Here is a 22,507-nt window from a genome sequence, read left to right as displayed (position 1 = left end):
GTGGGACTACATTTTAATGTATAAATAAAATTATAGAAATACAAACTTACCTGATCCAGGAGCTATTTGGTGTGATTCCAAGACACGACGGCAGTGAAACATAATGCAAGGTCATTGGTGGTGAACATTTTTTCCCATTAGCCTGTATACATATACTTTTCGCCTCTTTACGTGTTGGTGGGAGAGCAAATGTCATTTGTGTATCGTTTAGTACATTTCTAACTTTAATGCTGGAGGAGAAAAAAAACAGACGCTGAAATGCAGGTGCCACTATGCCACTCATTGGCATACTACTACATGAAGCCTATAACCTAAAGTGAAGGATGAGGGGAGAAGAGGAATGAATTAATCTTTGAGCTGCCAGATGGAGGTGGAAAGAGAGAGCAGGGAGTTGAAAAGACAAAGTAGGGCATCTTTTGAATGAAGTTGCTATGTGTCACCATAATCACGGAAGACCGTACAGATACTGGTCTTGTGGTCTTGGGATGAAGGTATGTAATGCAATGTGTGATTCTGCTGCGTAAACTGTGCACTTTGCTGTGTAGTTCTCTGTGCTACCAACACATTAGCTTGTCAAGAATGAGAATCTTCAGTTTCCTTTTCTTTCTTCTTTTTCTCTCTTCCCCTCTTTTCCTCCTCCTTTCTACCTTTCTCCCCTTCCTCCCTTTCTGTCCTTCCTCCTCTCCTTTTGTTTTCTGTTGTCCCCAGGAAATTCATGGTTGAACTAAAAATTGAACTGTACCATATGAATACTTTTTCAAGTGCTAGCTATGTAAAATGGGATTGGTAATCACAGGCAGCCATTGCAGCTGCACCTGAAAATGACTGATTCAGAATAAGACGGCATAATTATCTAGGGGAGTACACTGTGCAATCATCAACAGAGAAAAGTACAAGCTGTTGCATGAGAGATTCTCTTCCCTGGCATGGAGTCTGTGCTTTCACAAGCAGAATCCTAGAATATATGGGGGATATTTTGAAGCAGAGGAGAGTCAAACAAAATGTGAGGCTTTCCTGTGACCTAACTTCTCATTGCCTGCCACAAGACACGGAGAGCCACAGGTACAGAACTGCCCTAACTACTGCTGAGAGCTACCTGCCTACCCATCTATCCCTTGTATTGTAGCTAAACACCAAATTCATTTCCATCCTTCGGGAATTTAAATTTGAAGTATGACTAAGGAGTGCAGAGCATCCCTCTGCTGAGGAGAGGTCCATGACAACCATTCACACAACTGTACTGCTAGGGCAAAATGAGCATAATTTTCACCATGCAGAGTAAATAGTATTATTTTTCAGAGCTTAACTCACATGTCTGGTTTACAGCCGGTGGTTCCAGTCAATATCAGTTTTATGCCTGATGCATGTGTAAAGTTTTCTCCTTTGACTGTTATTTCACTTTTGCCTAATGTAGAAATCCACAAAGGTTCAATGGAATGAATGCTGATATGCTATTAGAAAACAAAGCAAAACAAAATCTGGTTATAAAAAGGCTAGGCAGTTAAACAACAGCTGCAAAACCAACCACCACTCAGAAATGTGGGTTTTATGGCACTGGGATATATTTTTCTTATTAATTCCAAATCTTGTTAAGCTTGATCCTGGGAAGTACTGAGAGTCACAACTTTTTTACAAGCCAACTATTTTTACCTACATATTTTATATTTCAATTTATCTTATAACAAAGTTGCCCAAAGGAACCACAGTCTGACATACTGGAAGGTAAGTATCAAAAAACCCCAGCTTGAAATGATATATTTTGTGTCACCCTTGAAGAACTAAGAAACAATGCAAGACATGTGCTGTCACTATGAGAGACCAGAGAAACAAATGAAGGCATCTCTCATGACCTGAAAAGGGGAAGCAGGGTCAAATCCTAGAATGAAAAGTCGAGAAAAAGCCCCAGAATGAGCTTTACTAGAAAGCTTTTTTTCAAAGTCATACATAGAGCTAAAGGTACAGCACAACTGTGGGGATTTTTTGGTATTCCATTTTGATGCTAAGAAGTTTACAAATCTATTTTCCAGCATTTAAGAATAATCCTAGTTTGCTCTGATGCTGTCATAGTCTTGCAGAAATGTGGCCAATTTTTAAGCTGTGCTTTTCTTTGTCTATCTTTATATTTACTTATTCTAACTTACTGACACTACCAAGCAAGAAGAGAGATTTTTTTCCCTAGTGTATTTACTTGATACATTTGACAGCATCTCATGTTTAATCAGTTTTGTTGCTTCCCCAGTTTTATAATCACACAGACGGTTTCCTCTCTGTGTATCTTTCAGACAACAAACTGAAAACATTCAAAAAAAACAGGAAAATACGCATGTGAAACCACAAACTGTTTGGGACCTTCTCAGGCAAATGATTTCTAGCTTGCTTTTAGACTGCCTATAAAACTAGTTTAAAGGGAGTTTTTAGAGTATTGTGGTTTCTGCCCACTGGGCAGTCCAGCCTTCCCAACCCAGAGAAGAGCACTGGTGCAAAACCTCTAGGAAAGTCCTTCCCACAGGGCTTTTCTCTCCACTAATCTTTCCATCCACCTAGACCAGCACCAAGTCTTTGGGCTGGTGGCCTGAGGGGACCATGGAGGTCACATTGCCATCCCCTGCAAAGACAGCATTTGCCCGTTTCAGAAAAGTCCCTGGCACATCATCCCCACACACTACCAAGGCCCGTTGAATGCTGGAGCGCTCCACAGCAAATGTGAGACCTGTCACAAGTGACTGAAAGCCACAACTTGTGCCTTAGGAAAGGGCAAGAGAGTGCAAAGGCTGGGGCCAAAGGGCCTGCAAAAGGGCTGCCAAGATGACCTCCTGGTATGGATAATGGAGGAGGACAAAGGAAACTCCTGACAAACAGCCTGAGGGGGAAAATTCACTCCCGCCCTGACCTGGGGTTCAGGTTAACTCTTAGTATGCAAGCAGGGCAACTGAAGCAGAAATCTGAAAGACTAAAGCCAGTGAAGCACCAGTGCTTTTCTCCACCCGCGTCCTATCCCTCTGCTTGTCCCCAGCCTCCAGCGCACAAACTACAGAAAGGAGTAAAACACTGCCTTGGGACTCACAGCAGGGAGTCCCGAAGATAAGAATAACACAGTATCACACAAACACAGGGAGATCCCCCAGAGCTGCATCAGGGCTGTAAGCGCAGAGGTGCAGTCGGATGCTGTGGTGCTTCGGGGCTCGCGCTGGTGTCTCTGCCAGGCACCGCACACCACAGGGCACTTTAGCTGCTTAGCTTGCCTTGTTTCTTTTTCTTACACCAAGAAGAAATGGTGGTAAGAATGGTTTACTCTGGAAGTTTCCTTCCAGAAGAAACCCCCTGAAATCATGCCTTCCCCATGGCTACATGCCACAGACTCCCTCGCCAATGTCTTGCCTCGGATTCATGGCATCAGTGCAGTCACTCACAGTGCTGAGGCAACATGGCCTCGGCTACTGGAGAGCCTGCTTCCCAGCTTGACTGTCACGGTCCACGACACTTTCCTCAGCAGCAAAAGAAATCATGAATTTCCACACTGAATGCAGGAGGGACCAAGCATCCTTGCTGGGCTCTGTGGTGCTCATTTCCCCAGCACCAGAGAGCTGCTGACCTTCCAGTCACTGCGTGGCAGGGGGAGAGACACCCGGCAGCAAGAGGGAAGGGAGACAGCGGAGAGGCAGTAGGATATGTGAAGCATGCGATGAAAGCAGTGTAAACACACAACGACACATACAGCAAGTGTGCGCCAGGTCCTCAGGTAATGTAAATCAGCACAGCCCTGTCAACTTCAATAGAGCTCCACAGTTCTGAGCTGCAGACCCCCCCCTTGCCCTGTCCCCCCTTGTCCCCTGGACAGCCTAACACTTCCCTGGGGCTGTGTAAACAGTGGCAGCCACATCCTCAGAGGTGTGGTTAGCATGGCTGCAGGTCACAGCCAGAGATATCTGGCAGCGGCCCAGGTTAAGCAGCCTCTGCCACCCCAGGGAGCTCAGCCTCAGCCTCCATCACCCAGGGGAGCACAGCCTCAGCCTCTGCCACCCCTGGGAGCTCGTCCCCGCTCCAGCACAGCCCTTCCTGCACTGCTAGCATGGGGCCCCGAGGGCAGGTGAAGAACTGGATTGGGGAACTGGCCCAGATGAAAAACAACCTGCCGAAAGAATACAGTTATTTCCAGCCAAATCAGTTCGCCAGCCAAGCGTACTCGCAAGAACATTCCGACTGCTGCTCAGGCGCAGGGAGGGGGAAGGTGCATGCATGGAAACCAGCAGCTGGACTCAGGAGGACGGCTGGGGCTGCCACCAAAAAAAAAATGTATTAATCTAAATGCTTGGCTGGGGTTGTGGGAAAACACAAATCCTCTTTCTCAGCTCTCCAATAAGTTCTCCTTAAAGCACGAGCAGTCAGAGAGCAGGATTTCAAATGCAATTTCAAGCCCTCTGAATGGATCAATCACTTCTAAATAAACATCTGCCTTTGGACTGCCTCTAGTGCTTTCACTGCCTTGTCCATCACTGTCTTTCCAAGATAAGGCGTATGGAAGAAAGCCATCTCCCAGGCAATTCTGACTATTTACCGATGTCAAATTAATGCACTTGGAAGCAGAGCAAAGAAGAATTTCCTCTGTTCTTTCACCAGCCATAATGCTTTATATGCAGACCAAATCCAGAATATTAATGCTCAGAAGCACAAGTATTACAATCCCACTCGTCTCTGTGAAAAACAAAATGGATTTTGTGATTTTGTTTAAGAAACCTCAGCTGAACAGCTGAATTTAAGAGGTAATTCCTGTCATCACAGGTAAAAGTTTGGGTAGTTCTAACGAAACATTTAGAGATAAGAATACAGTCACTATTTATACCAACCGTGCTATAACTCACAGAAAAGCAGAAACCAAAAAGTGTAGGCAGCAAATCTTTATGTACTTACTCATCAGTCAAATTTCTCTTCACTACTCATATCTTTCCTAACACCTGCATATCATAAGCAACCACTGATGACAAGATCGCTCAGTTTTATGAAAAAATAAAACCATTTTGGCACCATAAAGAATGACCTTGTGGTTAAAGGGCTGGCCTATGAGGCAAATCGTATAGACTGTACACTCACATAAAGTCTACATGATTTCAATAGAGAACTCAACAACCAGATTCAGACGGTACTCTGGCACCAGCAACACTCCTTCCTTTCCAGTGATCCAGCTTGAGCAGGATGGATGGAGAGTAGCTCCATCTCCAGTTTTGCCTATAGCCTGGAAGCAAGGAAAATTTTTCTGGAAGCGTGAACCAAGGATTTACTAACACCCAGGGATTTCAGTTCCTGGATGCATCCTCTAGCCACTTGTCTGTTATGCAGAAACTGGGAGGCACATCCTCCCCCTCCTTCTGCTCCCCTAGCAGCTATGTTTCAGGAGAAGCTGTGATCTGGGTGCATAAAACGAGGAAGAGGTTTGAGACTCTGAAACCTAATTTCACAGAGTTGTCTGTGACAGCGGAACTCAAACATACATTTAAATCTAGGTAAGAGATTAAGTCTGAGATGTTCTCCTTTGATTTTTTTTTTTTGCTGGTCCCCAGCCCTCAGCACGCTGGCTCCCATGGAGTGCCTAAAGACAGCATACAGGGGCTTGGGCATTGAAAGCAATATTGCAAAATCTGCATGTAGAGGTAGGCACACAACTATTGCAGTGTTCACTATCTCAATGCCTGGATCTGAAATGCAAACCTGTGTTGGTACCTTTAAGCACCAACAAAGCATTAAGAAAAAAAGAGTATCAATCCAAGTTCTGCATTGCCAGAACCGGCTGGCTGCCTCCCCATCCATATCTCTATTCTTCCTGCAAAGTCCTCTCATTTTACATATATTTCTCCCCCAACCCACAGAACCCCAATAATGCCGATCTTAAAATGCTAACTAACCTCTGTTTCCTGCGCTGTGGCGATCTCCTTGGAAGCAGGTGCATTACAACTATCCTGAAAAACATCAGTATTTCTCCATGTCAGGACAAGGAAGAGACAGATTGCTGTTCAGATGTAAAAAAATACAAGGAGAAGGCATCACGGGGGATTCTAGCCCTCCCCAACAAACTTCACCTGGCAGGTGGTGGCAGGAGAGACAGGTGTCCATTTACAGCTGGTACACTCACCCTTGTGTATACACCGTGAGCAGCTGGTAACACAGAAAACAGAGTTTTTGTAAGACACAGGGACTCAATCTAGATTCAGCCATGAATGTGAAATTTCAAGTGACAGAAAAAAAGCACAAACCCAAGAGAATAGCCTGGGAAACATGTAATGAAATGTGTAAAACACATAACCTGTGTTTACCCTCCAAGCCTATTGTTCTGTAGTGCTTATTCTGAGGACAAATTCAGTATGAAATACAATCTGTGCTGAGATGCTGAGAGTCATAAATTTCCAAAAAGCATAAAGCAGACAGAACACTTTGGGTTTCATTTTGCTGTGGTTTTCTCTAGTACCTAAGTGGCCAGATAGACAGTACTTTTCAACTTTTCAGAAAAGGGCTGAAAACCATCACTGAATCTTTCACAGCTTGCCTGAACTTCTGTTCTGTGTATGTATTGCTAACAAGTATTGCTAGTTTGCTATTGCCTTCCCCTACCAAAAGATATGCCTGTTGGGAGACTAGTGTGTTCTTGTCTTGCTTTGCAATGCATCTATCAGCATGGAGGAGAGCCAAGAGCAGCACAGGCCCTCTCCACGCATGCTGAGAAATGCTCTGATTTAGAGAAAGACAGCTCCTTCCCTGTGTTTCTGCAGGTACAGGGAAGTGATGTGCCACTTTCCAAAAGGCAGGAGTTCACTTTCATCCCAGGTGCCTATCGATTAGCCTCTTTGTATAGGGGAGGAGCATTCTGAACGGGAACACTGTAGTTACCTATGGCATATGTCAGCCAGATCTTTCTAAATTTTAACAACCACATATTGTAAAGGGTTAGGCTATGTGCTGGGCACAAATGCTTTCTACTGCAAGCTCTCAACAAAGAACGTGGCTCGGAAAAATAATATGTACAGAACAATAGGTATTCACTATTCTTATTAGCAGATTAGATGTGACTTTCTGGTTTAATTGTATTCATGTTACCCATGGACCACATTTAAATTGTATTCAGCTCAATTAAAAACTAGTGCCATAAAATGACTTTTACAGAATCTCTTGACTCATCTGATTTAGGTCTTATCCTGAGTACCAGGGGCCCACCTTTTTCACAAGGACGAAAAGGATTTTAATGTCATTGTGACATCCTTTATTATCTCTTCAGGCACTTGTCATAAATTCAGTCATTGTAATGACTCTCCCACAGCTAGCTGCCAGGGTCCCGTTAAATAAAAGAGTTATCAGAAGAAGTAGCTTTCTAAGGACAATAAAAAAAGAGAAGGAGGAAATGGGCCAAGAAAAGGGATTTGACTGTCTTTAGTGAAATTTATTTCCTTAATGAATTAAAAAAAAAAAAGGATGATCATCCTTCAGCCCCCCCTCCCCACACACACATGTAAAGCCCTCAATAAACTTCAACAGGAACCAGGCTCTTACTTTGTCAACTGAAATGTTTGTGTGATATTCCAAGAGCTTGAGGACAGCGATGCTTCGAGAACTAGACAATCTGGAAAAATGTGACTGTTAGACATATGCTGGATATTACAAGAAATAGCTGGAATAAAAAATTGAGTTGAAAACTCATGTGCCTTCAGCTGTTCTCTACATGGTATGCACCTTCTCACACACACATTAACTCACACTTTTGACTGATAAAAACCCCTAGATTTTGTCCTTCCATAGCACCCTGCAGCTGAGTTATTCCAAGACTTTATACACACTCACTAATTAAGCTTGATGCCACCACTGCATGACGTACAAAAGTAATGTTATTGTCAGGATACAGATAAGGAAATGCTACCATGGAGGAGGGATATAAAATCATCTCCCGAAGGGCACACAGCGGTATACTGTGGCACAGCCAGACCCCGAATTCAAGCCTTCTAACACAACAGACTGTTCTAATGCAAGAGACCCCAACATACCATACTTCTCTCTTTCTGTCTCAGAGACTTGGTTTCAGAGTCTTCTTTTGTAATCTATGCAGTAGCAATTTTCATCCTATTTAAATCTTTTATGATTGCATGAGTCAATTTGCCATTATTTCAGCTAGCAATTACTACACCAACAATTCACTGGCAGCTGTGGAATGAAAGAGTATCTTCTCCCATGAGCAGAATACCACATCGAAAAGCAGAGTTAGATATATACCACTTAAGCCATGGTTTCTTTCATCTGTGTGCCTGCAGATGTGTACGTCTGTGAAATGAATGACTGTCTGAGATCAAATGAAACCCATGTGCGCAGACTTCTCTGGCTTCTCTATGCTAAGAAGTAGATAGCTTTTTAATCCAGGAAAGTTACACAGATTTAAAGTATACCTACCTCACAAAGGTGGAGAAAGCTTTGTCTTTATCACAGGCTGGCTTGTTCAGATGAAAACCAGCTTTGGCTACATCTACATTGTTAAATCAGAAGTATCTCCTGCTCCATACGTCAGCATGGCACTTGGGTGCTCGCTGCAAAGGTCACCTGCACTGCTTGTTAGAAACAGCCCTTGAGACGGGTCATATGCTTAAAAACCTTACTAAACAGACAGCAAAGAGTCTGGTTTTTAAAGGTATTTTAATGCTTGAAGATGTGGGTAAGCACACATAGACTATTCTGAAATCCTTCACCAAGCACCTATTTGCATCTCTAGAAATCTATGTATCTGCAGAAATCTGACATGTTGGGCACAAAAGTGCCTAAACCACTTGCCTAAATCACTTGCCTAGGTGAGTGACCCTATATGAGAAGGGTCTCAAGCCATGAGCTACTGAAAAACAGTATTTTACCAGGAGTAGTAAGTAAAAGTAAGGAATTTATCTGCTTCTAGCAGAGCATGTCTTCTATTTTAATTTTGTATAAATACTTTAAAAACAACACTGTCAAATCTGGTTTCCTGATTTTGTCTGTGTTGAAATTAATGGAACCTATTATTTTCTGTGTGGCCTGGGCTGACCTTTCAAAACGCACCAGACTGCACTGAGCAGCAGGTATTTTCAAAATGTTTTTTTCCAGAAACGATACCTGAAGGAGTTTTGCAATGGCTTCTTCTTGTGAGGCTGAGGTCACTTTACATGAGGTACCATCAACAGTCAACGTAACTTCCACACTTGCATTATCCACTAATAATCATCTCACCTCACAGGAGCACGTGAAAGGTAGTAATACTGGCAGACACAAGCTAAGCTCACAGCCTTCTTGTTAACACTGTCAAAGGGCTCATCTTTGGCATAAAGCACAGGTAAGATGAGCCAGCTTCTCTAACACTATGCTCTGAAAACCTGCTAATGGAGTAAGAGAAAGCCTTAGTCAGAGAAGACAGAGAACCAAAACAATGTACTCCATAATTTTAAGAAAATGTGGCTTTTGGAACTGGGTCAATAAAGGACATTTTTTTTTCTTCTCTAATGCATCTGTCCCTCTTAAAAATCCACTAATAGTGTTTACTAAAGACAGCTTAATAGACCAGAATATTCATGGATATAACCCTAGCTGTCACTTGCTAGTCTTCTCAATTCCCAAATCAACATTGGACAGGAACTCTACACGTAACACTTCTGTGATGCCAGAGGAGCTTTTCCCATACAAAGGCCACAGGATGAGTTCCTGAGATCCACAATATCCCAAGGAACCTCCTTCAGGTGCACGGGTCCCCTAGAGAGAGAGCTCTCTGCAGAACTGAGTTCTTCAGAACAACAGGTCACTGTAAGTTCTGGTTAACATTTCATTCCTCTTTCTACACAAAGGTATTATAAGACAATCAGATTCATGCAGAGTATTACATGCCTTTTGGGCTATATTATCTAGGAAAAGATAAAGGCAGGCATTTATCTGAATTTTCTGTTTCCTCTTCAAGTCACTTAAGAGCACATGGTATCCTTGAGGGTGCTATCTTTGTCGCTCAGTTTAGATTAAAACTCTCTTTTTTATTCTAACATAAGCAACTTAAAAAAGGTACAAGGACAACCTGTACTGAAAAAGCTTTGTGTTTCTATTCCTTGAAGCAATGCAAGGGGAATGTCTTCCTCCTATTAGTCAAATAAGACTCTACTGTGAAGGATTATCATCTGATCTTTGAGACCAAAGCCTAGAGAACAGCTCAAAAGTCTAGACATCCAGCAATTTACCACCTCATTCCAAAACTTGTAGTTGCCCATAAGATGCACAAAGCAGATCTCATGCATCATGTGTTCAATACAAACGGCTCAGGTCTCCAATTCTGAGAACTACTGACGAATTAGTGCAAAATGATTCAACCAATAATTCAGAAAGATGAATGAAATCAAGTCAAAAAGATGTACCAGCCAAACTGTCCCTGAACCATGCATTTTTCTGCCAGTCCTCTACATGGGACAATCACTTTCTCACAAGTATCTAAGTTAGGTGGAAACAGTTAATTGAATGTTAAGATTATTTATTGTACAGGCATTCATAGTCACATGCTCCTCTTACCCTGCTTCTAGCCACAGGTTAACATGTTTTATTACTTCTACAAAGGATTCCATATTAACAAATCTTTAATTATCAAGAATAGTGTGAGTATACTCAAATCACTTGAAAAAACAGGGTATTTTTTTTTTAATGACATTTAATAAAAAGTATTGCCTAGTCTCACACTCATTAGGCATCTATTTATGCTCAGTTTGCCTTGGCAATAGAGGACAGTGAATAAGCATTAAATACATGTAATAGTAAAACATACCATTATCCGTTATCACTGGAGTGGTTAGATTGCAGAAACAGGATGAGTTTTTCAGCACTACATTTTCATAAAATGTTTCAACAGGTTTTACAATTTTTATCATACAGGAAGTAAGGATTTTGCTTATGCTTGCAGTCACCTTAACCTATAAAACAACAAAACCAAGAATACAATATATTTCTTGTAATACTTGTTAAGTCGTCACCTTGCCTTTACAGAAAACTACAAACTACGAAATGTACAAAATGAAAATTTTTGTGGTGGAAGCAGACAATTCACCAGGTAGCCTCTCAAAGGAGAGGGCCTCTCCCAGCTGAAGAAGCAATACAAAGAGTCCTGAAAGGAACAGCATTGCTTACTTCCAGAAATTAAATGGATCTGTAAGGTATGTGAGGGGAGCAATCTGGAATAATTTTGGATTGCAAACCAAGAATTTTGCTATATATGCTGTTATATTCCCTTAAAAACATTTGAGCAAGAATGTACAACAAATCCTCACGGAGAGATGACGTTTGCATCCATAACCAAAGTGCACTTAATTATGAAACAGAATTTGCCTTATAATGAATTATCCTTTGTTTCTGGCTGAGAGTGCTTTACAAATATGATCACATTAGTGCATTCAATCAGGAAACCAGAAACAATAGCATGCAGATTAAGTGGCCAGTCACAATACTTGATAATCAAATACTCAAGGCTGTGCGTGCTGTGAACAGATACTGAGTAAATACTAATAACACTTAAAGACGCATTTGTGTTAGCATATGTGTCTCAGTGAATGTTTTATAACTTGTTACAAAGCTCAGAACTTACATAATGCACTTGATATATAGTCACTAGAAATATTAAAATAGCTGATAAAGTGATATAACGGAAATGTTGCCTTTGTCAGCATAGTGAATTTTTGACTCAACGTCATGAAGCATAGCTTCAGGATACATTTTATAGGAGAGAAAGAGAACATCTATCTGATGGACACATTCAACTTACTGGGTTTTCTAATAACATTTGCCAATTGTTGAGATAAGAGGGACTAATATATGGAACATGGTGACAAAAGAGGGGAAGCTGCAATAAGCAGCAAAATAACACATTTTAAGTCACAATAAACAAACACGCATAAAACTGGGTGTACATACCTGATTTTTGGCAGGGAAACTTAGCAGGACTTTCAGATCTTTATCAGGTGCATGTGAAATGTTATACCAACCCTTTGTGCTGTTTGAACGTGTACAATTTTCTTTTAATGTGCACCTAAAAGTATACATAAAATTATACTAGCCTCCTGATGGTGGCTTTGACTTCAGACACTGTACTGCAACTTATTTAATGTTATTGATTTTTTTTACAGGAAAACTATTGATTTTTTACAGGAATATGGTTACAACTGCAAAAAGCTTCAGAAAACAATCAGTAAAATCTTCTGCTTATCAAAATAAATTGCAATGCATTGATATATGCTCTAGGGTCCTGATTAAGTCAATTAGACTCAAGCAAATATTAGATATTTGGCCAGTAACAGTGGATTTGGTAGCCCGGGATGGAGTTCATCACCCCTGACTTTTGATTGCTCCATTGTACAGCTCTAGATCTGACCCCCACCCCCCCTCAGTTCCCTCTACACTTAGTGGGGAGAAATACGCTTTTTCACCTCAGCTATTTTCAACATTCATACAAAAATGAAATGAATCACACTATAGAATCTGCTCCTTCTCTCCAAAGAGTATAAAAGGAGATGGGGATGAAGCTCAGATGTACAGCTATGCTACAAATATGTACAGCTGATGAGATGCATCCTCCTTTCTAACCTCCTCTGTCGTCCACTGATGTGAATAGTAATCTTTCCCTTTTACGTCAGTGCACTTGGTTAAAAACACCAGGTTTGAAAAGGTAGTTCAAAATAGCTTTCTCTGTCTTGAAGAATAAAATCCATCCCAGAAGTAGGATGCACAAAGTACATAAAAATGTTACAGATGCCAAATTGTAGGAAACAGAAGCTATACAACAGAAAATTAAGGAAGAATGAGGAAACACTGGGATATACAAGTACTACAAAGATTACACATATTAAAAATGTGATTAAAAAAGAGAATATAGGCATACAAATTAGATGGACATCACTGGGTTTGAAAGGTGAATCCTTAAAACACTGTGTGCTCTGAACAGTTAATGAACAATCCATAGATTAACTCCCAAGTAATTTCATACAGCTAGCAATTAAAGACAAGTAAGTGCTAACTGCATATATTTTATTTTAATATTAAGATTGAATTTTTATAAATAAATGTAACATTTAATATTATTTTAATAATCCTCCTTTTCTACCAAATGTAGAATAACGTGTAGCTTCAATCATGTGATCAGTGACATGTGCCTTAATGAACTATTCCTCTGCTAAAAACTAGAAATGAGTACATACTTGCAATGCATGGCCCTTTTTCATGAGGAGCTCACTGTATAAATGTATTTCTCAAACAATGTGTTTTCCCTCCAGAAGGAATAACACATTAATGACTTTCAAGAAAAATATCCACCACTTTCCAAAATGCCCGAAATAATCCCACAAACCATAGAAACCATAAAGCCACCTTCTTGGGAGATCAAGACGTTGGCAACTGGAGTACAGTTAAACGCAAGGTCACTTCCTTTGTGGTCTTACTCAGGAAACTGAGTTCCTGCTGCAGAAGGACCTGGAGGGGCTTTGCATCTGAATACATTCAGCTCATAACTATACTGTAAGAAATTGGGACTATGCCTGACTGTCTTAACTAGGACGAATTTCAGGCTTGTTTATATCTCTCTTCACCTTACTGAGATCACAAAGGTCCATTAGTACCATAGTTTTGGAACCACAGAGGATGGGATCTGTCATCAGCAGATGTGCATAAACCAGATGCTCAGATATGTACAGGTAGATAACTCTCACTGGCAATCCTATAGTTTTTGACAGGCTGAGGATCATAATGTTGAAGATGCAAAGCAAGACAGTTGCGATAGTTGGCACTAAGTGTATGCATTTCAGTGACACTACTATTAAAATATTAAAAAAGAAAACTGTTTATAAAGCTGAATATTTAAAACTGTCCTAGGACAAAGTTATTTGCCTTCTTAGACTGCCCGAAGAACACACGGACTGAACCAGTTTCCTTCATGTACAATGAAGAATCTAAGAGTTTAATGGCAAAAAAGTAATGCCACCCAGAACCCAGGGTTATGCGTGTCTTCATGCCTGGAAAAATGCATCTGTTGCTTTAAAAGCTGACCTTTAACACTCAAACCATGTGCTATGGAGAATGGTCATTTTGTAGGAAGCAGTTGCAAAGTGGGAAGTAGAGCATCTGATGCCCCGAGCATAAATTCTCACAATTGCACTGCATAGGCCAAGAGTGACATGAATTCCACTCACCTAAAGATGAGACTGTTTTGTTACATCCTTATTTTTAGACAATCGATATTGTTTGCAAGCACATTGGAATGAATATAACAAGATATATTATCAGATAAATATTATTTGTGAACCACATGGTTCTGAAAATTAACATACAGACTCAGACATCTACTAAGAAAGCAAAAATATCAATGCTGCAAAAGTAGCTGAAAGTTTCTGGAGTCTGGCTTTCTTGGAAAGGTGGGCTGGACTGGACCTTATACAAGTATGAAGGTATAAGGTATGAAACTCTAGGATCAGATTTCAGACATACATAGATATGTGTACAGAGAAAAGCAGAGTCAAGATTTTTTTTAATCTTTCACAGCAAGCTAGTTCTTTATGCTACTAGAGAGTCCTCTTCACAATTGGAACCAAGTTCCTCTTATTTCATTATGATAACATGATACCTATGCATACCAGCTCATTCATATTTACTTAAGACTCTGCTTCACTAATCTTGTATTAACTACGGATCCTACTGAGCTTCCCCTCTCTGCCTTCCTAAAGCATACTGATTTCCTCATGGAATGAGAACATGGTTTCTGAGAAAGTTTTGGCTTCCTTTTCCAAGGTATCAGCCCCTAAATGAAGTCCACAGATGTCACAAACACTGACCAAATTCAAAAGTAGGTCTGGTCATGTCAGATAACTAAGACATATCATGTTATTTCCATATGGAAAATACATGTAAAACATCAGTGCCTTGTATTGGAATAATTTCAACATACTTCAGGTAAAGCTGATTCATCTATAGAAAAGCTATAAACATTAAGAGAAATCAGACAATGCTATGACTAATTGTTCTGAATGATTGTAAGTGAAAAAGGAGAATTTATATATTTGTCCCAATGGAAGAAAGAGCAGAAATAGGAACAGTAGAAACATTCTGTTTCATTTTGTTTTCACTTGCAATACGATGTACAGATTTTTTTCATCAAAATACTGGATTTGAGTTTACGCTGTCTTTAAAATGAAGCACTGTTGGTAAGTTTCATTTGAAAAATGGAGTGCATATTTAGTATAAAATTTATTTCCAATTCAGAGTATAAAACATATCATCGATCTCAAAATTATTATGGAATATATTGCTTTAGTGGACATGTATGGACTTTGATTAAAATGCTGGCTAAAAACACGTCTTCCTCTTTTTCTAAAGTTTCACTCAGAGCTCTCTCTTCACAAAACTAAGTGCTTAACAGTGAAAAATTATGTGGGTGTTGAATGGGATTCATATTAGAGTAATTCATTTTTTCTCCAAATGACTAAATTATTTCTGTTTCAATCAAATAGAAACTTTTGGTGATTCCCCTTATAAACAGGGGATTTACTGACTAATAACTGTTACTCACAAACTCTTTATAAGGTAACTAAAAGCCTGAAAAGCTTAGCACCGTAACATATACAGTTTCTATCAAGGTAGCAAAAGAGAGTTTGAAGAAAACAGATTACAGAATAAACACCTACTCTCCTCTAATAATGACCTCTGCAAACACAAATTAGCAGTCTTCAGTAAAATCACATTAACATTGGAACAAACAAAAATGGGTGGTATTAACCTTCTAAAAGAAGGCTACTAGTGAAATTCCTCAAAAATCAATCTTATAACCACTTCTGTTTAATGTTTTAATCACTGATGAACTGGCATAAATGAAAGTTTGCACTGTTGACATCTGCTGATGATACAAAGTTGGGGACGTTACCATGCAGAGGAGGATGAGAATATCACATAGGAAAACTTGGATAACCTTGAAATGGGATGACATTTCAAAGCATAAAGTACAAGAACATGTACTTAGAGCAATAAAAATCTCACAACCCATATGTGCTATAGACTGGAAACTCATCAGTCAGAAAGAAAACAAAGAAAGAGAAGGGCCTGGGGGCATTATTTGATCATGGATGATTGTGGCCCATCAATGTGATGCAATCATGAAAAAGATGTTTGTGATCCCAGAACACACTAAGTAAGGTGCTTCCTGGACAGACTGATTAAATGCCGTTGAGCAAGGCACAGCTGAAATCTCTTCTGGAATACTGTGACAGTCCTGGCCATCCTTTTTTTAAAAGGATGCATAAACTTCACAGAAGGGCTACTGGAGTGGAGTTAAGAAAGGAGTGTCTTATGCGAGAGGATCTTAGTGAAGTTAGCTGTTTTAGCACAGCAAAATGAAGGTGAGAAAAAGAGATTGCTTTCACAAAAACATTGAGGAGATAAGCGTGAGGGAGGGGGAAAACCTGTTTAAACCAAGGCGATGTGAGCAGCAGAACAAATGAGTATAACCTGTCCATGAACACACACGTGATGAAAATGAGCAGACAGATTTTATCCAGCAGAACAATGAGACTCTCAGATAGCCACACAGCCAGGGCAGGGAGGACAAAAAGCCTGTGTAAATTTAAGATCATCCTTGATCCTATGAGTAGGTTTACATGATGTGGTTGCTTGCAATTGCCAAGACTAGGCCTGATGACCCAGGAATTTCTCCAGTCCAGGCCAAAGATGTACAGTAGTTTTCAAACCTGCTTCAAGAAAGCAGCAAAACTAATGAATCAAATGCAAGGATGAAGTGTTTAGAAGGAGATTCTCCTCCAGTCTAAACCAAAGGCAGTGGTTCCAAAGCGAGGAACTATGAATACTGAAGACAACTGAGCACTCTTTCCCTGTTCTCACATGCAAGATGCTCCTAGCTATTAAGATGCTTCAAGCACGAGTATACAATTTTATCCCTCAATCAATTTGTAAAGCAAAAACATCTCTTCTAAAACCAAAGTAATTTCTTCTTTTTAGCCCAACATGTGTTTTATGGGTAGATCTCAAAAATCTGAAGGTTAACGTGGACTTTAAAAGGTGCAGAGCTCCCTGTCACGTGACCATAAAGTGCCTCACATTTATGGCTGTGACTGATTCCATAAAAATTCAGTAGATATAATCTTGATACTGGATAGCCCCAAGCCAGTCAAAATGTACACTGACTAATAATGCGTAGCTTTTATAGGAAAGTCTAAAATACAAAAAATACCTTTGATTCCAAGAACACCACCCACAGTAGGGATCCTTTGCAGATAAGCATTCTTGCTCAGAAACATATTTACCACAATTTGCAACTGGTATTCTTCTCACCTAAAATCAAAGAATGCAATAACACACTGAATTAAAATAGCCTCCATAAATAGGGAAATTGAGGGTTACCATTAAAAATCTGACAGCAACCAAGCACAATCCCTTCGGGAAAGCTTCCTTATGAACTCTACTCTGCCAGAAGACCTTTGGATAGAAATATGCAGCTCTATTTTGCCATCAGATGATGAAACTCCTCTGACAATGACAAGGCCAGCATGGACAGAGTAATGCAGGAAAGACTAATTAGCATAGTGAATTATAGATAACAATAAAAAGGAGATAATTTTTACAAATAATGTTCTGCTTAACAGAACATCGTTTTCCTCTCATCATAACTGAGATTTTTTAAATGATTGATGAAGGTGCATCCAAAAATGCATGCTCAAAACAACATGCATCTGTGTTTGCATCACCACGTCAGGTAACTGCATGTGTACACTAGAACAAACGCATGCAACTACTTAACATGCATGAAAATGCCATTTCAATAAGTAAATGTAGATAATTGTGGCTATATTGTATGTAGCTATACTTGTACATTCAGCTCGAATATCCTAGCCAGCCATTTTCAGAAAAGGAAAGGAAAAAGAAAAAGAGAAAGCTGATTACAAATACTGAATACAAATACAAATAATGTTATTAATAACAATGTTAATTAATAATATTAGTAAGAAAAATATTCTTAATTCAAACAATTTTTTTACAAATTTGCAAGAATTAAAAGTTCCTCTATTTTGCGAACAGAAACAGAGATACATGGCTTTCTGCAGAACTGCCATATCTTGTAAAATTCAATTTATCTGAAGGTGTGTGAGATAATCAGTTCAGAAACCAGCCAACATCACAGACAACTAACAATTTAAAAAAAGACAGTGTAGAAGGCTTATTTAAGCTCCAAGAGATGATCAGAGAGAGGCATTTATTCCTAAAAGCTGTTCTTCCTCTGTAACAACTTGCTCTTTTACCAAAGCTAAAGAAAATCCAAGTCTTTACTTTGAATACCTACACACACCTTTGACTGAAATTTTGATCCCTTCTGTGTTTGTGATAGATGGTTTATATCAGCCAGGAGTTCTACCAACTTACCCACTCTCTCAGACGGCAGGCTAAAATGTTATGTTCACTCCTGGGAAAGTGATTTTATTGTATGAAGGTAATCGAGTGCTGGGTGAAATCCTGTCCAGCTAAGATGGACAGCCAGCCCTTATGCTTTCACTGCCATCTTCCCGCTGCGGGCGAGACAAAGGAATTTGCTGAGTTGATGCTCAGCAGCCCTGCTGCAGGATGTGCTGCAACAACTGCACTGGCTCCTGGGAGCCGCTCTCTGCTTGGGACCCAGCTCTGACACGTTTGCTCCCATGTAGTAGCTCCCAGTGACTGCTGAACTCCTTGGCCTCACTATGCATACGCATCAATCACTTCTGATTGTGGTTTTGTTTTGTTTTTTAAAGTTTATACCTAACTGAAGGTGATGATAATTTTATTACTGATTTCAGCAGAATTAAGACTTCAAACCCATCTCTCAAATTAAGAGATTTCTCCACATTAGGAACTCCATAATTGACTAGCAAACCCTGGCCTACCAATACTTGGATTGCCAATTCAGGGGAACTCAATCTCCAAAGAGTCTACAAGTTTTTTTTCTACCTCCAACCTGATTCTGCATGATACCTCGAGGAAAAAGAGAAACAAAGACTCTCTCGACAGAATGACATAAAATAAGCATGGGCTTAAGGGTGTAGCAACAACAGTGGGCAGCACCATGAGAGTGGAGGCTCTTCTAAGCTCTGCAGAAGTGAAGCCCAAACTTTAGACAACATAACCAGATATTAGATGCAAAGTTGGTAACTGCAGTTTGGACATTTAAGGTCTAACTCTGACCCAAACGGATGCTTCACTTGCAAAGTGGCAGAAATCCTTAAAGCAGTAGTTTACTTGAAATTATCATTTTATTTAATATTGTGCTTACCTTATTGGCAGAGGACAGATAGATGTAGTTGTTATCTACTGGATCAAGTCGAAGTTTGGGGAAAATAGAGGTTTCTTCCTTAATTTCGTATAAAACCTCTGGGCAATTAGATTCCATATCCTCATTAAGAATAGCCTACAATACAGGAAATGAAATTATTCACAAGTCCTTGTATTGATCAGTCAGCAGTTTAAACAAAAGCCTAATTTCAGCTACATCAGAACTTCTGAGATGATTTACTGCACCCTGATTCAATTCACCTACTGCACTGGCTCTCACACTGCAGAAAGATGGAGGAAAAGACCACCAGAACAGAATTTCAATAAAATCCACGCCAGACACATTTTGCACTGAATCTGGCACAGGTTTAGTGTATGAAACATCCCTCCCACCAAGTATGTTTCTGATTGACACAGAAACTGAATGTGGAAGAGATGCCAATATCCCAAAGTCATCATGTGTTAAGTACTCCTATGAATCGAGAATAAAGTATTAGCCTTCAGAAAACAAATTAACATCCAGACACCCATAATGTAAAAGCAAACCTACGCAAGTTACTGACAACTGTCTTCAGGACATGTGGCTTCTGTGAGTATACATCTGAGGTGGTATTTCTTTTTCTTACCTTGCCCAACCCTACAGTTTTCCACCACCCTTCTCATAGAATTCTAGAGAACCAGAGACCACAGAAACTTTATTTTGCAAGTTAATAAGCACACCAACACTGATAGAAGATTTTCCATAAACATGACTAAACAAGGGAGATATGTTCATGATCTCCGTGCTAAGGAGACATGGAAGACTTCAATTTCATTTTTCATTATCAAAAGCACAGTGATGAAATCAAATGGGCAAAAGCTTTTCAAGCTCTCTAATATATTCCTCTCCAACTGCCTGCTTAATAAAAACAAAAAATGAGAGTCATCCTTTGCAGTGTAGACAGGAAATGCATATTCTTACAAAACCCAGAAAAAAATTAAAGCATAGAAGACATTTGACTGGATGGTTGAAAAGTTTGATAATGAGATAAGATGTCTTTCACTTCCAGGTGATTGATTTAAGCTAGTGTAGGTCAACTATTCAGAAGCTAAGGCAAAATGAATCTTGAACTTTCTCTCTAATGGACAGCTATTCATATCACACAGATGGGCTAACAAACAAGTATATATGCTCCCCTTCCATGTTCCCAAAATCTAACAATATTTAACATTTCTACTGGAAAAATCAAAGCAAGGAAAGAAATGAAAGACAAGAACTCCACATTCCATAAATTGATACTATAGGCATTAGCAGTTTAATGAAATGTTTCCATGAATTTTAAGCAGGGTACGTAATTGCTTTTGAAAGTTATCTTGCTCTCCAACAACAATACAGCAGTTACTTCACAAACAAACAAAAAACAGAGATTCAGGGATTATTCAAAGGATCTGTTTATAATACAGTGCCTAAACAAGGAAACATTGACCCACTTGAATATGGCAGCAGCTGACGGAGAAGGGAAGAACTGCCACGCTCAGCTTACCTTCAGTAACTGTCCATCATCTGTTCCCAAAAAGAGAACTATCTGATTCAAAACAACTGTGCCATAAACAGCCGCTAATCCAGAGTGAATCAAGGTAGGCAATTTCTTGATTGATTTAGCCTCCTGAAAATCAGATATAAGAGAAAGTTATTACAAAATCATTCACCTATACTGCAAAGTGTTAAGAAAAATAAAGAATCTCTGGAAAGATTCACAGAGATCTCAACTTTAGACAATACTCTGGGTAACATTTTATTCCTGACACAATTTCAGAGCAACATATCATTGGAAGTAGCACATGAATCATGAAACTACTTTCTTCTCCATGGCAAGTGGTCACGTCTGTGATAGAGTTACATCTACTGCAGCTAAATCACTGACCTTAGCAGGAAGACAGATTTGGCCTAAAAGCAGCAAGTTACTTTGCAACAGAATTTCTCTTTTTTGGGACATAATGCCCTGGGCTTATTCTGCATTGCCAGCTCTTCTCAATGAGGCCATGCTTTGCCATCACCTGACTGCATCTACCATGAAGGCTACAAACACACTCAGCAGCCACTTTTAAAGGCAGCAAATATTCTGGAGAAAGGAGGCACTTCAAACACATAGACTCTTTTTTTTTGTGCGTGTGTGTGTCAGAAAATGCAGAGCTTCATCCTTCTCTTTCTGGTTTCCTGCTTTACACTAAAGGAAGTTGAGACTTGCATATTACATAAATATAAAAATAAGATAAAGCAGCAGAAAGTTCATGTCAGGGAGAACATAAACGTATCTGTGTGAACTTTAAAATCAACATGTTCCCTACAATTCTCCATCCAAGCTGGAGTAAGTTAGGTGACAAACACATGTAAGCAGCTCATGAAAGAAAAACATCATGCAGGAAATCCCGTATCTTGTGAAGGAAAAATCCAAACCGAATAATCCCCGACTGTAGATGATCAAGGTGCTGAAAGAAAGCCCCATGTGTGAGAATAACGTCATTCCCCAGGTGATAGAGATGGTCTCTACCCCAAACTCCCTACAAGCCCAGATATCTCCTAGCAAGCAGTACCTCAGGTTTGCAGTCCTGTAATTGCTCTAAGTCAATCTCCATGGCAGATGCTGCCAAAGGTGTGATTCTCACCTGCTCTCCACATGGGTCCAACAGCAGCCAGGCTCTGTTCTCCTCACCTCCTCTTCCCCTCTATTAGCATAAAGCTTTCCAGTGAGCTTGGACTAAGGAAACAATGTGCCTGTAAAATGGTCCTATAAATCCATCTACCTACCTACCTACCTAAATTCTACCTACCTAAAGACTATCTGTCTTTCTCCTCATCACATGGACAGTGGCTACACAGACACCAGTGCTGGCAACAAAGGAGTGGCAGGAAGACCTCAGGTAGGATCACGTCCTTGGGAACAAGCCCCATAGGTCAGCTTACAAAGCCAAGCATCTCAGCCTCTCAAGGATGGATTCCCTACACCTACAGGAACCCTCTGAGTGCAAGAACCTATTTCACTTTCATGCACAAGTCAAAGTGTGAGAACTGGACCATAAAACCTGACATTTGCAGAAAGGTGAAGCATTTCTCAGAGTTATGAAGCAAATCCATAACACAGTAACAGCTGAATTCAACTCGTTGCATGCTAGGATGCTGGCTTAACCCAAAAGTCTTTTCCACATCAGAAATAATTTTTTT

The 22,507-nt window shown here is 40.0% G+C and overlaps 1 protein-coding gene across 2 annotated transcripts in view; it reads right to left on the bottom strand.

Moving 5' to 3' along the window:
• LOC104638873 (plexin-C1) overlaps positions 1 to 22,507 on the bottom strand; it is a 72,926-nt gene that overhangs the window by 38,121 nt on the left and 12,298 nt on the right. For both annotated transcript variants that reach the window (XM_075748758.1, XM_075748766.1), the window contains exons 2-11: positions 20,829 to 20,951; positions 19,307 to 19,441; positions 17,237 to 17,337; positions 11,926 to 12,040; positions 10,787 to 10,931; positions 7,534 to 7,603; positions 6,072 to 6,147; positions 5,898 to 5,951; positions 1,312 to 1,451; positions 51 to 230 (exon numbers count right to left, since the gene is read on the bottom strand). In XM_075748758.1, coding sequence (XP_075604873.1) covers positions 51 to 230; positions 1,312 to 1,451; positions 5,898 to 5,951; positions 6,072 to 6,147; positions 7,534 to 7,603; positions 10,787 to 10,931; positions 11,926 to 12,040; positions 17,237 to 17,337; positions 19,307 to 19,441; positions 20,829 to 20,951 — 1,139 coding nt within the window. The remainder of the gene's footprint in view (positions 1 to 50; positions 231 to 1,311; positions 1,452 to 5,897; positions 5,952 to 6,071; positions 6,148 to 7,533; positions 7,604 to 10,786; positions 10,932 to 11,925; positions 12,041 to 17,236; positions 17,338 to 19,306; positions 19,442 to 20,828; positions 20,952 to 22,507) is intronic.

The sequence above is a fragment of the Balearica regulorum genome, chromosome 1 (assembly GCF_011004875.1).
Source record: "Balearica regulorum gibbericeps isolate bBalReg1 chromosome 1, bBalReg1.pri, whole genome shotgun sequence".
Classification (NCBI taxonomy): domain Eukaryota; kingdom Metazoa; phylum Chordata; class Aves; order Gruiformes; family Gruidae; genus Balearica; species Balearica regulorum.
Note: the sequence above shows the minus strand (reverse complement) of the source record. Positions and strands in the feature narration are given on the sequence as shown.